We start from the raw sequence: 16,145 nt of genomic DNA on the forward strand, positions 1-16,145 counted from the left end.
ACCTGTGTGGCAGCCCAGTGAACACGCTGAGCTGTCCTCACGCACATGCAATTCTGAACCATGACAACAGAACACAGGAGACGGAGGAAGTGGTGCTGCTCAGTTTGAGGCGGGGTGGGGGAGACAAGAGAAAGAGGTTTCTGGAATGCTCTCTGGTGCTATTTTAACTCTGCAGTGTTGCCCACAACCTTGGACTTGTAGCTGTCTGGCTTTTGATTTCCCCCTGTACATGGAACAGAAAGACAGCGTCCAGGAAATGGAGCTATAAGAGGAAAGAACGCACTTTAGTCATCGCAGATGGCAGCCAGGGTGGCAGGAGGCAGCGCCTACCTCCGGATGCTTTAAATCCAAATGCCTTTTCCAACAGCAGAGGGCCAAAGTAGCATAGCTCGTCTCCATGGAGATGGGAGGGGGGGAGGTTCTCAAAACAAAAGCAAACACTTCTCTCTTCTCAAGTAAGCTTCTAATGGCCCTGGGTGTTTTTTTTATTTTGTGTATATGTGTGTGTGTGTGTGTGTGTGTGTGTGTGTGTATTGTTTTTTAAGCCTTAACTGTTACTGTGCTATTCATAGGTAAAATATTCTCTTCTGGCTAAATACATGTATTTCTGGCATGACACATTCTTTCTCTCTCTCTCTCTCCCTCCCTCCCTTACTCTCCCCGTCCCTCCCTCCCTCTCCAAATAAAAGCTGTCATAGGTATGGTAACGAGAAGTGAAAGTTAATGCAAGAGGAGATGTGTTAACATAAAAGAACATTCTGCCCATGACGTTTGCTGCCCATGACGTTTACTACCCATGACATTTACTAGTGATGCCTTCTCTGGGGCGTCTCAGCCTCCTCCCTTTCTCACTTGCCATCTGGTCCTCATTCCTGCTCCTTCCTGGACACGTACCTCTAACTCGGGTCTCTCTGACATTGCTCTCTTCCAGCACCCCGCTACCAGAAGATACACAGTAATTGTCTCAGGTGTGTCATCCTCATTCATCTGTGCCTCCTCCCAGGAGACCATGGCAGGGCCCTGGTTCTCCCTGATTATTTGGAACCGCTCTGCTCCGCTGCGCCCTTATCCCTCCATCCTCATATACTGCTCGCCTCTCAGGTTTTTGTACCTCTTACACCTCTTCTCTTGGGCATTCCCGATAGACGAGTTACTTGTTCTTTCCTTTCTCCTTCCTTATACACTGAGCCTTTTTATTACTTTTGCCTGAAGTCCTTGTCCTCCCAATGCTGTATGATCCTTGGTCCTCTGTTCCTTTAAAGTGGGGCTCCAAAGTGAGCCCCCACTTAGTTCTGAAAAATCCAAATGTAGGCATTAACTTTTTTTTATTCTGGGTTTTTTTAAAATATATTTTTATTGATTTCAGAGAGGAAAGGAGAGAGAGAGGGAAACATCAATGATGAGAGCCATTGATTGGCTGCCACCCCACAGTGGGGATCAAGCCCGCAACCCAAGCATGTGCCTTGACTGGGAATCGAACCGTGACCTCCTGGATGATTGGTTGATGCTCAGTCATTGAGCCTTGCAGGCTGGGCTTATTCTGGGCTTATTCTGGATTCCATGCCCTGTCCTTTTTCTCTCCTGTCTTTCTGTTTTGGTAACTTTTTCATTCTACTTTTTAAATCTAGTTTTTCGCCAAACACATCCTTCAGGCCAAATGCCTCAATTAAATAGATGTCCTCTAATATATCTTAGGAATAGAAAAGTGACTTATTTTGACATTCAGCAACTGCTGATTTGGAAGCTGTTTTGAACCACTTTTTAAAAAAATATATTTTATTGATTTTTTTACAGAGAGGAAGGGAGAGGGATAGAGAGTTAGAAACATCGATCAGCTGCCTCCTGCACACCTCCTACTGGGAATGTGCACGCAACCCAGGTACATGCCCTTGACCGGAGTCGAACCTGGGACCCTTCAGTCCGCAGACCGACGCTCTATCCACTGAGCCACACCGGTTAGGGCTTGAAGAACCACTTTGAAAAAGGAGTGAAAATAAAAGAAGGAGAAAAGGAGTGAAGACAGAAATACAAAAAAATAATACTTAAAGTCCCTGCCCCTGAGAAAATTATATTCTGGTTTGAAGGACATATTAAATATATATATTTTAGAAATGTTGTTAGCAGTGAGCACTACAACATGCCCAATAATGTGTGTGTGATGAGGCTCTAATAACAAAAAGGCACTCACATCCGAGCATCAATCTACCTTCTCTGGGAATTGGAAAAGTCAGTGACCGCCTCCTTGATGCATTTTCTTTTATTGTTTCCTAATGATGCTTGGTCTCAAAATACCACTGCTGAGAGGTGTTTTGGTTTGATTATGATTTTGCTTACAGTTGTTTCTTCCAACAGTGGAGACAGTATGATCAAGTTTCCATATGGTTTCAAATTATTGCTCATCTAACTAATCATCAGTTTGAGAACTAAATTTGCACACGTGGTGATTCAGTGAAAAGATGGCCTTACTCTCCCCTGTCCCACCTTCAACATGGCCCTCTTCTGAAAGAACCGGTAAATCTTGGGAAGGCGTTCACCACATAGACAAAATACATGCCCAAGCCCAATATTCAATGCTGAGCACTGTCCTGTACTGCAGATACACTCAGATTTGTCTGAGTCACAAGTAGTAATTGCACAATCTCTTACGTCCAGACACTGGGGCCAATATCAGAAGGGTATATAACCTGGCGTGGAACAGTGGATAGTGGTGGGAAGTTAGGAAGGATCAGAGAGGATATTCCAGGCCAGAACAAGAGCCAGTGTGCAAGGTGACGCATGGTGTAGGTGAGGCCGTGGTGAGAAGACCAACATAGCGGGCATGGAGAATTCCTTCTGAAAAGTAGAGGGAGACGGAAAACTCTGGAGGGCCTTGGCTCATCTCCAGATGCCTTAACGTGATGCTCAATGGACAGCCATTGTTGGTTCTGGACCAGTGGCCTGACATAATGGAGGCAGTGTCTCAGGGGGATGAATCGGGCATTGATGTCCCAGAGACTTGCAGAGGGAGACCCTGGAGGTCACTGCTGTGTGTTCCAGGGGTCACAGGGGAACATCCGCAGCTGTCCTCTCTGCTGACTTCATCTTATACCAGCAACAAAGCCCTTGTGGGGTGGGTGTGTGTGTGTGTGTGTGTGTTTTAATATACACTTGTTTCTTGTTTGAGTTGGGTTTCTATCCTCTCAGAATCAGAATCCTGACATTTAAACACTTTCGGGGGTTGAGTTGCCTTAGTCTTTGAAAGAAAAGCAATGATTTAGGAAAATAGAATCGGGAATAGATGTAAGGTGGGAATGAATCACGTGCTTGTTCACGGAGCAGTGACTTGTCCGCTCGCATGAGCACAGTGGGGGATCTGTGCGACCAGGTTAAAGAGCTGGGGGAGTCGGTTGGTGGCCTGCTCTAAGCCATTTGCCCAGCCCTGGTGTTCAGCTGAGCTTTAGGTATTGCTCTTTGCCATGGCCATATGCTTGGGCCTCAACAGAAATAGTATCCAACCGGCAGACCCCTGCCCCTGCAAAATCAGATATTTTTGTTGTTCTTTTGGGCTCTTTTGGTTTTTGATATAGTTTACCACGTGCTAACAATGTAAGTCTATTATACTAAAACTAGATTAGCAAACTCCCTCCCACGTCTCCTCTTGTATTCCCCGTAACTGTTCATGGCAAGGCTGCCTTCTCCATCCCCCAGATAACCTTGGGGTTATCTTGGATGTTCCTCTCCATTGCTTGCTCTCTGTACTCCGGCTGGTGGTATCTCTGGGTCATCTCTCCAGTACAGTCTCTGCTTCTTGCCATCAAATCTGTCCCCCTTATCTGCCTCCAGCCTCTTTCCCCTAACCTCTGCTGTTTTTGTACACAGATTCGAAGAAGCACACATCTCATCCAGGCCCTCCCCCCGCCCCGCCCCTGCCCCCGTGATGTATGTGTGGGAAAAGGTGGGCACTTAATATCCCATTATTCCATTCCTTCTGTTTAAAAGTCTTCTATTAATCCCTACTGTGAACCAAGTGAAGTATGAAAATAGCCCTCTCTCTTTAGGAATCAAACTTCACAAGAACCTAATTTCTGCTGCTTTCTGCTCCCTGGACTCCCGATGAAACCGAAGTGCTAGATTTCTTTGTGCGTGTGGCTCTTCCTTGTCTGCGTGCTTTACTTCTGCGTTCCCTTGTATTTTTCTTGCCCTTTTGGTATCTCCACACGTGCACATTGTATGCCACCAGCTCAAATGTCAATCCTTCACAAGAAGCTTTGCTCAAATACAATGTTTCTTTGGGCAGAGAGGTGGCACGGATGACTAATGAAAACAATTTTCCGGCTCATAGTTTTTTCTTTATAATGGAAGATTTTGATTTTTCCATCCACAGGAACTGTTTTTTGTTGTTGATTTTTTTATTGTTATTGAATAGGACAAATAGAAATGTAATGTACATGTCTGTATCTCAGTAGAAATACAGTTACAATCTTTTTTAAAGACATCTTGACCCACCTCCACACAAGCTCATGCTTGTTTCCTCCACAAAACTTCCCTTTTTCTGCTCTTTACAAATAGAAGAGATTTCTGAATTCCCAAGACTCTTTATGGGAGATGCCCCTTACAACCTATATTGTGCTTTATTTATGCGATAAACCAATAACAGAGGCTAAGTCCTTTGAGAGCACAGCATCTGGCATTTATCTACACATGGTAGGAACTCAAACATTCAAAGATAGTAATTCCACCTGTTTTGGATCTACTCTGAATTTTACATCTTCTCTATGAGTATATTAATAAATATGTTTTATAAATATTTATCAAAACAATATAGTACGTTAAAGTTTATAATGAACTCAGTCCCCTTTCCCATTCTCCATCTGGCTCCCAGTAGCTTTAACTACCTGATTTTAGGTGTAGTGGTTATTTTATTATCTATAAAAATATATGCATCCTGCTCTTTCTTACTAATTTTAAACCTTATCTCCCAACTTCCTGTTTTGATGGAACATAAGATTCAACTCACGCTAGCTCCCCGCCTCCCTCTTCCCACTCCCAGTTTTAAATAGGCATACCACTCTTTCCTATTTTCATTCGTTTATGTCTTAAAAAAATACATCAACCTAAATCTCTTGTTAAATCAATTTGACTCTAGACTTTCTAGGATTTTAGTAACCTCTGCCTTTCTTTCACTCTTTTCTGGCTCATATTTTTTCTTTAATAATACCATCTCCTTTTTTTTCTATTGAAAATTTCTGTTCATTTGATATAGAAATGGCTGGCTTAAACATGTCTTCTTGTTCGCCTTCACTTTTTCTCTTTTTTGTATTTCTGTATCTTCATGCTATCTTCCAAACCTTTGGTTAAATATATAGGTCTGATTGAGAAGAGAGGAGGGAGAGGGTCACGTGACTGTAGGGGGGGGTGGTAGGAGGTGGGGAGCGGGGGGGGGGGGGGGGAGGGTGGTAGAGCATACCAAGCAGAGGGAACAGCCAGTGTCCGGGTTTTCTCGTGGGGAGTGGCGGGAAGGAGGGGGATCAGAGAGATCAGGATGGGCGGACAGGGACGTCACAAAGTGCCTATAGACTATTAGGCTTTGGACTCAGAGAATTGAGGGGTTAAGGAAGGTTTCCTTTTCCACAACATTGTAATCTGATGTATGGGCCCTGCCCTCTTTCTCTGAAGATATTAATTCAAAGGCTTGGTGGTGTTTTTCTTGTATTGAGTTTTCTCCTGTTCTCTCAAGTCAGTTTCCGAAGAATTTTACCTTCTTGTTGATTTATCTTGATCTTTTCTTTAAGACTTCAGATTTCTTCGAATATCTGGCAATGCTTTGTTGTCATTTCATAGTTAGAATAAATGAGGGACTAGAGCGGCTTGGAGAAACATGGGTAGGGAGCTGGCACTTCGCCGGGAGACGCCCTCATTCAAAACAAGGATGAGAAGGATTTACTCTGGGGCTCCACCCTCTATACCAGGTACCCTGGTTTTCTGCACCGAAGTTCCGTCTTTAATGGACAGCCCTTCTGATATTTTCCCCCCAGGGGCTAAGTACCTGACCTGGCAAGAGTGGGTGAGGGAGTCAGAGATGTCTCACCAAACACCTTCCAGGTAATCAGCTGTTTCATCAATTTATAGCATCCTCCTCCTGTAGCCCCTCCTGGAATCTGACAGACACATCACTTTTCTCTGTCCTGGGTGCCCCTCTTCTCAACTACAGCTTCCTCTACTTTGCTGCAAGAGTTAAATTGGACTTTACTTTCTACTTTCCATTTCCCAGAAGTTTCACTCTTCTGTTTACAGTTCCCCGCCAATGTTGTAGCAGGAGGGTTATTCTTTTATACATACTCAGACAGGAGGGGTAGACATTGTGTTCCTGATCTCCTTCTCAAACTGGAAGCCTGTCCTGCTTCACTATAGGTTTTGCTAAAGCCGAAGAATACAGTGTTTTGGTATTCCTTTTTTTTTCTATCTGCCATACGCCTCTCAAGGAAAACAAAAGTTAATTTGTCATTAACATTTTATTTTAACATTATACTGACCCCTAATATCGGCTTAACTTCTTCTAAATGCTAAAATTATTCTTTTAAAAGGTCAATTCTAGAATATTGCCAAGAATATTGCAGTTATGATAAGAATTGTTTTCCCCAAATGTTTTCATCAACAGCCTACTAGAAAAATTGGCAAAATGTATATAGAGGCTAATTTACAAAACTGAAAAAAAATTTTAAGATCTTGAACATATAAAAATAGTACACTCAGTCTTATTCATAAGGAGAGACATGCAAATGTCAAAACTATAACGGGATTTTTTTTTAAGTTTAGCACCTTGTTAGTAAGAATGTATAATCACTGTTATACAGAGTCTCTCTCTGGGAGAACATTTAGATGGGTCACAAACCCTCGACTGGGGGCAACTTAGTGATGACTATAAAATTTTAAAAGTGTGTACTTCTTGATGTATTTAACTTTATTTTTGTTGTTGACACTGTTACAGATGTCCCTCATTTTCCCCCCCTTTGCCCACTCCCACCCAGCCGCTGACGCCCCTTCCCTCCGGCCGTCAGAACACTGTTGTCTGTGGCCATGGGCTCTGCATATTTGTTCTTTGGCTAATCCCGTCATCTTCTTTCATCCAGCCCCCCCATCCCCCTCCCCTCTGACAGCTGTCAGTGAGTTCCGTGTATCCGTGCCTCTGTTTCTATTTTGTTAGTCAGTTTGTTTTGTTCACTAGATTCCACAGGAGGTAAGGTGATACGGTGTTTGTCTTTGTCTGACTGGCTCATACAATTACGTACATTTTGACACAGTCCCATTTCCAGGAAATTGTCCTATGGAAAATTTCACGCACATGATAAACATACAAGGATGTTTGTTGTGGTGGTGTTTGTATTTGTAGCAAGACTGAAATCCACCTAAATGCCCGTCAATAAGGAACTGGTTAGATTATGATCCACGCATTACAGTGAACTCTGCGCAGTCGTTAAGAAGAATGAGGAAACGTGTGTGGTGTTAGGAAAAGCACCGAGACGCAGTAAGTTAAACACAAACAGGTAGAGAATAGCAGGCTCTCATTTGAGCTTAAAAATACACACGTTCATGCACACAGACTCCCAGAAGGACACACAGGGGCTGGGATGGCAGGAGGTACCTCTGGAGAGAAATGGGGGCCCCATGAGACACAGGTAGAAGGGAGATTTGTTTCCATTTGTAACTTTTGAGTGGTGCACTTATGCCTTTAGCACCTATTCAGAAATAAATGTGTAGGTAGATAACGAAGGAAAATGTATATTGTATGAGAATAGTGAGTGAAAGGCCCTTCTTCCTGCCTTAAAAATCGAGTTGGGAGATTCTGAGTTTACTTTGCAGGTGGGGAGGCTGAGGGGTTGGGGAGGCCCTGGTCTCCATCACACCCCCGAACCTGACGCACCCCGTTCTGCTTCCCTTTTTCGGTCCGTGTGACTGATGTCTCTGCACTGGGGCTGCTGCCCCGTGGTCTCCGGCATCTTCGTCTGCCCCTGGAGCCCATCTCCTTGCTTCCCAAGTGTTGCCGCCCTGGCCTGCCTGCCGTGGAGCCACTAAGCAGGCAGCACCCGAAACCCAGGGTCTGCCCGGCCCCAGGCCTTGGTCCGTCCACGTCCACGTGCAGCCCTGTTTTCAGTGCAGGGTTTCGGCCACGGTGGCCTGTCGCAGACCTGGCCTGACTCACGGCGGCCCCCGGGCGACGAGCTTACCCCAGCGAGGTCCTCTGCGGGAACATATCCCACCTTCAAGTCACTTCTAAACCTTTGTTGGTCAAGACTGTGGTCTTAGGAAATGGTGATCAGGGATTTTAAAAATGATAATGGATGTAAAGCTACCATCACCTGTCCTCTCCTAAGGGAGTTTAGTGACATGTTTTATGCCCCAGCCTAGACTAACGTAACGTGAAGGTAGACTCACACACGGGTGTTTGCCGCTGTAACTGGAAAGGAGCACAGCTTCCCGGCTGAGCCTCAGGCAGGCTCTTGTTTTCAGGTTCCTGCGATACAGCTTAGTCATCGCTGTGCCCAGTAGCTGCTTGTGTGACTTGCGTGTGATGATGCCTGGATACAACACGCTCTCGGCAGGAGGGGCGGCGGGGGGTTGGTGTGTCCGGAGAACAGAGTCTCTCTCTGGGAGGAATGAGAGTGGACCCATATAAGAATTCTAATTCTGAATCTTCGTGAAATCCAAATCACGTTCTCATCCAATCTGTGAGGCCTGGAACGGACAGACGTTGGGCTGATAGGCGCGGTCTGACCTGTTGTGTATTTACAGGTTGTGTGACAGTGGGGGGCAGCGTCTCAGTGGAGCAAGCACTTCCCAGCGGGGAACACAAACGCGGTCCCCTGATAGGGGCGTCAGGCTTGGTTGGTGTGAGCATGACTGTCTCACGGCTCTGAAATTCCTACTGAAAAGCTTTCAGGGCCCATATGGATGCTTGAATGGGTTGGAGGTGGGAGAGGAAAGAACCGCCGTGGCCCAGGGGAAGGTGGGCCCTGTGCTCCAGCATCGTGGGCTGCTCCGCGGCTCCTTGTAGCTGTCACTCACTCCTCTCTCCCGCTTGCCCCGCTCCGAGCATCCTGCCCTGTCAGCAGGGACTTGTCCAAAAACATTGTTGAAAGAGGAGGACTGTCTTCTTTTTTTATTTTTTTTAAGCTTAGCTGTGTTAACTCTTTAGTTAGTGTCCCTGAAAGGGCCTTGCTTTGTTTTATTTTTTTTTTAAAGCAAAACTGATGCCTTTATTTTCATGATTTAAATGAGACGTGTTATTTCATCTCCACCGCCCGCTTCCCTGACAGTAACTTAGTTACTGAGAGGCCGGGAAGCATTCCGCCCCCTCCCACACTCTGCTCCTCAGACAGGAGTCTCCACCGTTTGACTTCTGCATAGTTTCATCTGCTGCTGACAGGCCTCTGAGGGTCGGCGGTTTGGGGAATAATCTCTCCTGTTGGTAGGAATTAGCTTGCTTCAGTTTCCGTAGCATCTTTAAGTAAAACAAACAAACAAACAAACAAAAACTAAAATTGGGTTGGTCCCTAGATGAACTTCACTGACTCTTGGAGATGCTACATAATGACTCCCACGTCGGTCAGCACACATAAATGACCACCATGAACAAAATGCTGAGCTAAGTGCAGTGGAGGGGGACGGAGGGGGAAGAGGAAGACATAAGTTCCCTGCGTTTAAGGAGTTTATTTAGCCTAGTAGTTGGCTAAGCCGTTTGAGAGGAAGAAGTTAACAGAACAAGGCACTCGTTAATTCGGGGCCTGGTGAGTGATCAAGCCGGCAGCAGCAGAGCCGAGACCACTGGGTTGGACAGCTCTGTGGAGCCAGTGCACACCACCCCAGGGCCTTCAAGGACAGACCCAGCACTGGAGGCCAAGTGCAAGGGTGAGGAAAAGTGGGGTGGACACTAACTAGAAAGAAGCCAGTTAACTTGGGCAGACCTGTGTGTTCTGTCCTTAAGAGGCACGGCTTGGTGGGTTGACAGGTGTGCACCGCACCTTCTCAGGGCTGAGCCGGGCCCTGAACCAGGACCACCACAGGGCGAAGCACTCAGCGCCCTGCCCTGCACACAGGTGCCTGCCCAGCTGGGGCCGGGAGAGGCGGGAACACAGCCAGCTTTGCTTCCTAGCACCTTGGTGCTGGGCTAAGCAAGGGGCACCTTATCTCTGCCAGGCTGTGTACCACGGGGGCTCCATCCAAACAGAGAGGCCCCTCTTTATTGTGGGGGTGAGGTGGCTCTTGCTAAGGGCACATAGGTACTGCCCGGGACAACGGCAGCTCTGCCTGAGTCTTAATCTGGCCCGGCCTGAAATGCAGTAAATATTTGAATAACAGCTGAGATGGATTGTTGAAGTTCCATGCACACTCGTCGCCCTACTTCAGGAGGGACTTCCGTGTGGGTTTCTGCCTGATGCCGCTGAAACAGGGGTTCTCAACCTTCCTAATGCCGCGACCCTTTAATATACTTCCTCATGTTGTGGTGACCCCCAACCATAAAATTATTTTTGTTGCTACTTCATAATTTTGCTACTGTTATGAATCATAATGTAAATATCTGATATGCAGGATGTATTTTCATTGTTACAAATTGAACATAATTAAAGCATAGTGATTAATCACAAAAACAATATGTAATTATATATGATCTTAGGCAACGCCTGTGAAAGGGTCATTCGACCCCCAAAGGGGTCGTGACCCACAGGTTGAGAACCGCTGTACTGAAGGAAGGATGCTGTGTGTGCCTTGGGGGGAGAGGGGAAAGGCAGAGATAGGCTTGAAGTTCTAAAATGCTTTTAAACTTGATGCTAAATTTAAGTGAAGTCCTCTCTTTGAAACCAAAGCAGTGTTTTCCTGTTGCTATTTCAAGGCTCTCCACATCCCTTCTGTCACATGGTGCAGTTCGGTTATGGACTGAGGCCCTTTATAAGAGTTCTAAGTGCTTTGAAAAGGACTGAAGAAGTAGAGGCCTGGGCCTTTGTCCCCAAATAGGTATCTATTTAGGAAAAGAGAAATGCTTACTACCAAATGGGAGCACCAGCCATCTGTGGGGATTATTCATGGATCCCTTGGCAGAGATACTTGGCCTTGATTTTGACACCACAATGGAATTTTCACGAGCGGTAAAATGTGGTAAATCAGCAACCACAAAGCTTAACCTAACCAGTAACACTTCCTGCCTGCGTGTTCATTGGCAGGTGAAGATACTGAAGGGTGCTAAGTTCGGATTAAAATGAGCTAAACTGTCATAGCAATGCGATGTTAATATGCCTTCCCATATTCACATGCTCAGCCACCATGGGGTTCTCACATTCTCAGAAGTGTGTTCTGTGAGTTCTTTGCTGCGCAGGCTGACACCCAGGATGGTCTGACCCATGAACAACACCTGTATTCTCCCTCCCCTGGTCCCTGCCTCTCCTCTTCCCACGCTGGAAGTGGTGTCTTCTGTTCCTGAGGTTGAGGGGCCACTGATCACCTCCATCCTCAGTGATTCGGTGTGCAGACCCTCTTGTCTGACTTTCCTCTCTATTCCCTCTTCACCAAGGTCAAAACTAGTCTTCCAAAAGCCTATTGATCGGGACTATATACCACCAGTGTCCCAGACTCTGGGTCAGGATAAAAATCAGATTCCCAGCCCACCTGAATTTCTTGCACTGAAGAGCTAATAAGGGGGCTAGATGGATAGATAGTTGGTTGCATGGGAGGGAGACAGACAGAGACAGAGAGAGAACACACATGTACACCAAGACCTATCAGATGGACAGACTTGAGTTTGAGTCCCAACGCAGACAAATGCTAGTTCTGCAAACTTGGGTAAGATAGTTACTGTCTGAGAGCCTCAGATTCCACATCTGTCACATGGGGAAATCATCCCACCTAGCCTGGGTGGGTGGTTGTGCCGACAGGTGAGAGACTGCCGCTTGCCTAAGAGGTGCTTGCTTAAATAACAACAACCCTAAGTGGGGCCCGGATAACTACAACAGAAGGTGACTAAGTGACACAAGCCGGGCAAAGGGCCTCGGGGTTTCCCGGCAGGAAGGCGCACACCTGGCTGAGGGCTGGGAGTGTGTGTGCGCAGGGGCCCTCCCAGCCTCCAGGGGATCTGCACTCTGCGCGGGAGGCAGGGCAGAGCAGGGCCCGGCGCAGACCTGGGAGGCAGCAAGTCCTCACAGAGTCCGCTGTTTACCTGCTGACGCCCGCCGAGCGGGGTTGCAATGGAGGTTTGGAAAGGGCACAGCCGCCCCAGTTGACCTCAGCCTGTTGGTGGGGACGGAGGAGCATTCCATGCTCCAGAAGGCGAGGTGACTTCACCATTTTTTCCCGTCCGCCCCCGCGCTGGATGTCTAAGGTGAAGCGATTTTCTCTCTTCTGCAGCTCAGAGGCTGAGAATGGTGTGGAGGAGAAAAAGAAGGTCTGCAGGTCGCCCACAGCCCAGTCTCCCACCCCGTCCAGCGAGGCCGAGTCCCCAGACCCGAAGAGAGTCATCTGCCTGCGGTGAGTCCTCACGCCCACTTGGTTCTTCTTGCTGCTGGGAGGAGCTGGCGATTCCAGCTCTATGGTGGTGGTTAGAAGAGTGCGTGAGGGTTGTCTGTAGGCCAACAACACCCCGAGAAAGAAGCGGGTGTTTTTCCTTGAGATCCCGGCACCTGGCGCTTGCCTTCCTTGCTCATGTCCTTCTGAAAGAGGACTTTTCTCCTTCCCGCCCAGCCTGCCGTGGCGTGTCTGGCATTTCCTTAGAGCACTGGCTTTGCTAACTGATGAAGCCGGTGGCCCTCTTTCCGGATTAGGTTTATAAAGCACCTGGGAAGGCCCGCCCAGGCTGGAGTGTCTGCTTCGCCTCTGGGTGTGCACACCTGCTGTCTCACTCTCCTGGCAGCCACGAAAAAGAGTGGAGGGGACCCCACCGGGGGTCCCCAGGCCGGCTGTACAGGCTGGGTCCACGGTTTGGTGGTGGGGCTGTGGGGGGCCCAGCAGTTTTGAGATATGGAGCTGCGGTCCCCATCCCTCCTCGAGGCACCAGTATGTGCTGTCCTTCCCACGAGAGGAAGAAGTAGGAACGAAAGAGTGGCTTTTTAGCCCTGAAAAGAGAAGGTTAAACCAGTGGTCAAGTCCGAGCGAGGTGGCCCTGGATCTGTAGGAGTTGCGGAGTGACCGCCCTCCTCCTGCTGTTAGGCCCGTCAGAACGGCTACCTTCTGCGTCCTTGGGCCCCTGCTAGAGGACGAGTGAGTAACTCCTGCTTTCCCTTTCCTCCTGGCTGCCCAGCCCACCCCTTCTCTCCGCCTCTCTACTTCATGCAGGACCACGTGTAAGTCTTCGCTGTCCCCCAGATTTGCCTGTCACGGCCGGCCCTCTCGCCAGCTGTGCCGCCAGCCTGACCTCACCTCTCACTTTACCCCTGTTTGCTGTAGCCGTTTCCTGTCGGCGCATCCTGTGTCACTTGCCAGATGAGCATGTTGTTTCTTGTGTCTCGCACCATGTGGACTGGCTGCGGCATGCTCCTTTACAGCACCGCTGGTTTAACTCCAGCCTCCCCAGGCTGTAGATGAGATCCATTGTCCCGGCCAGGGCCTGCTTGCTCAGCGGCACAGGGCGTGTGCTCCCCGGAGGTGCCGCCATCCCAGCGCTTGGTTTCAGGCTCGGCTCTCGCTGTCTGGAAATTCTTGGTTTTTGCATCAGGGGCCCCGCAGTTTCACTTTGCACTGCTCCTGCTCAGAGTCACTTGCGGGAAGTGAGAATAACAGGGTTGAGGAGACTAAAGCCATGCTGTGTAAATATGCACCCCTCCCCCACCGCCAGAGATGGGCGCTCCGTGTGCAGACAGGCCCTTTCTGCTCTTCCTCTTGAAGCTGTCAAGGGCGCAGCTTGTCACCTGTGCTTCCCATCCATGGTTCTTCAGAAGGTCTGACCCCTGCCTTGACCACTCCATTACTATTTGCTCATTTGGATCAGCAGAACTGATAGATTCAAATTAGTGGATAGTATAAGTAATAGGTAATTTGATATTTGAAAAAAAAATCATTTTATTTTCCAGTACAGTACAAATGTTTACTCATAATTTTTATTAAGTAATCCCTAGAATTCTAAAGACATTTCGATCTGTGAATAGGCTCCGTGGCCAGTACCTGAATCCCAATCAATGTCCCTTGAATAGCTGAGAGGGTATCTCACCTGCGGTTTGAGCATCACAGATTCAAACAGAGTCTGGCAGGGGCCTGGGACATCACATAGTCCGCCTTTTCACAACTGAGAAAGCCAGAGCCTGATGTCCCTCTGACTTCAGGCGTTTCTGTCCCTCGGCCACACCCATATGCCACTCACATTGCTTAAAATTCTCCTTAAATCGGCTTTGAACCAAAAATTTTAGCTGTGCCTCATTCCAAGGAATCATATTGTGAAATCATGGGTGTCATGGGCCATTTTCCCCCAATAAACAAAAAAAAATCTGCAAAATCATATCATAAAACTTATTCATATATACACAAACCTCTAAAAATCACACATGCACCCACTCTGAGATGACTGTTTTGAGCTGTGGGCTGAAGCCATGTGCAGTCACACGTCTACTGAATGGAGAGCCTTGGCTAGAACTGCCTTAGGAAGGAACCCTGGACGTGACTTCCAAACATGTTCTTTTGTATCCCGATTTCACTCTGACTGTTTTCCCACTCTGGGATGTTTTGTCTCTTTTCCTCACACCCAAATCCTGCTCATCCTATTAGGCCCCATGCATTAAACCCACATTGTTCTATTGGTCTCCTCTTCTCGTTCCTCCTGCTAGACAGACTAATTGTCTCTCTACCTCTTCCTAATGCCTGTGATATTATTGTTTTGGTGCTAAATCGTGTACTGCCCTTCTAAGAAGTTTTGTTTTTAATCTGTTTTCATTTTCTACTGAGGTATCATTGACATATAACATTATATTAGTTTCGGGTGTACCACATGATTCAACATTTGTAAACATTGTGAAATGCTTGCTGCAGTAAGTCTAGTTGATATCTGTCCTCATCATGCATAGCTACACATTTTTTTCTTGTGATGAGGACTTAGAGAGATGTTTGATTGTGCACAGGCTCCTTAAGGATAAAGACTGTCTTGTGTGTCCCAGGCATTTCACACAATGCCCCACTTAATGAACACCTGTTAAATATTAATAGATTTCTGACATAAAAATGTTTTTGATTGAACTATAGCTGCAATTTTGTTTAATGATCTGCCTCCTATACTCTTTATACTGATTAAAATACTTTTGAGGTGATAGAATTATTTTCGCAACTGGATGGTTATATTTCTCTTCTACAAATGGCCATGGCTTCAGTCTGAGATTCCAGTCTGCTGAAGCCATCCCAGCCCGACAGTATCGGCTCTGTAAACCCCTGAGAGGGTGACACGTGGTTGCTGACATCCAGAAGGGCAGGGCGAGCGGCAGGTCTTCTTGTGAGATGGGATAATAATCAAGATGTATTACAATGAAATGAATGAGCCGCATGAAAAATTCATCCTACAGTCTCCCTGGGTTTTCTTTCCTCAGGTCAAAATCCAGTTTCGATGGTGTCTCTTTAGTGAGTGATAAGAACGATTGCAAAACAGAAAGCAAAAATGACTCTAAGATCGAGAGGAAAAAGTCTTCGTCTTCCAGCCAGGTACGCGGGCGTGGGACATGCGTTATCTCCAGGGCGACAGAGCGTGTCGCCAATGGGAAGAAGGAGCCCACGCAGGCAGCTTCCCGCTGGGCAGGACTACATGGGCATTGGTTGTAGAGGATCTAGGAGAAAGGACGGACCACAGATCCTTCCATTGATTTTTCATCACTATCATAATTTACAGCTGACCTTTCAACACATACTGAGTAGGACTGAGCCCCAGACTGTGCCCCTAACTCTGACAGGTGCCCACAGACACCCCCAGCAGGGATTGGCACCGAGTCGCGTGCTTGTCTCATAACTGGCCAAGACCGGGAGAGGTGTGACATCCTCGCACTGAAATGAAGGGGTATGGGGACAGAGGCCGCCCAGCTGCACACAGAGGAAGACCTGCGGACAGCGGCGTTACTTGCTTCTGCTCTAAAATGCTAGTGTATCGAGGCCCAGTTCTGCACCGTAGCGTGTGACGGACTTACTCGGCCAACAGTGGGATTTTTTGATAATTC

At 47.3% G+C, this 16,145-nt stretch overlaps 1 protein-coding gene across 3 annotated transcripts in view; it reads left to right on the plus strand.

Moving 5' to 3' along the window:
* The window catches only part of GRAMD2B (GRAM domain containing 2B), a 61,314-nt gene that overhangs the window by 21,318 nt on the left and 23,851 nt on the right, over positions 1 to 16,145 (plus strand). For all 3 annotated transcript variants that reach the window (XM_081088906.1, XM_081088907.1, XM_081088908.1), the window contains exons 2-3: positions 12,373 to 12,492; positions 15,528 to 15,639. In XM_081088906.1, the coding sequence (XP_080945032.1) occupies positions 12,373 to 12,492; positions 15,528 to 15,639 (232 nt within the window). The remainder of the gene's footprint in view (positions 1 to 12,372; positions 12,493 to 15,527; positions 15,640 to 16,145) is intronic.

The sequence above is a fragment of the Myotis nattereri genome, assembly GCF_964212035.1.
Source record: "Myotis nattereri genome assembly, chromosome: 4".
NCBI lineage: Eukaryota > Metazoa > Chordata > Mammalia > Chiroptera > Vespertilionidae > Myotis > Myotis nattereri.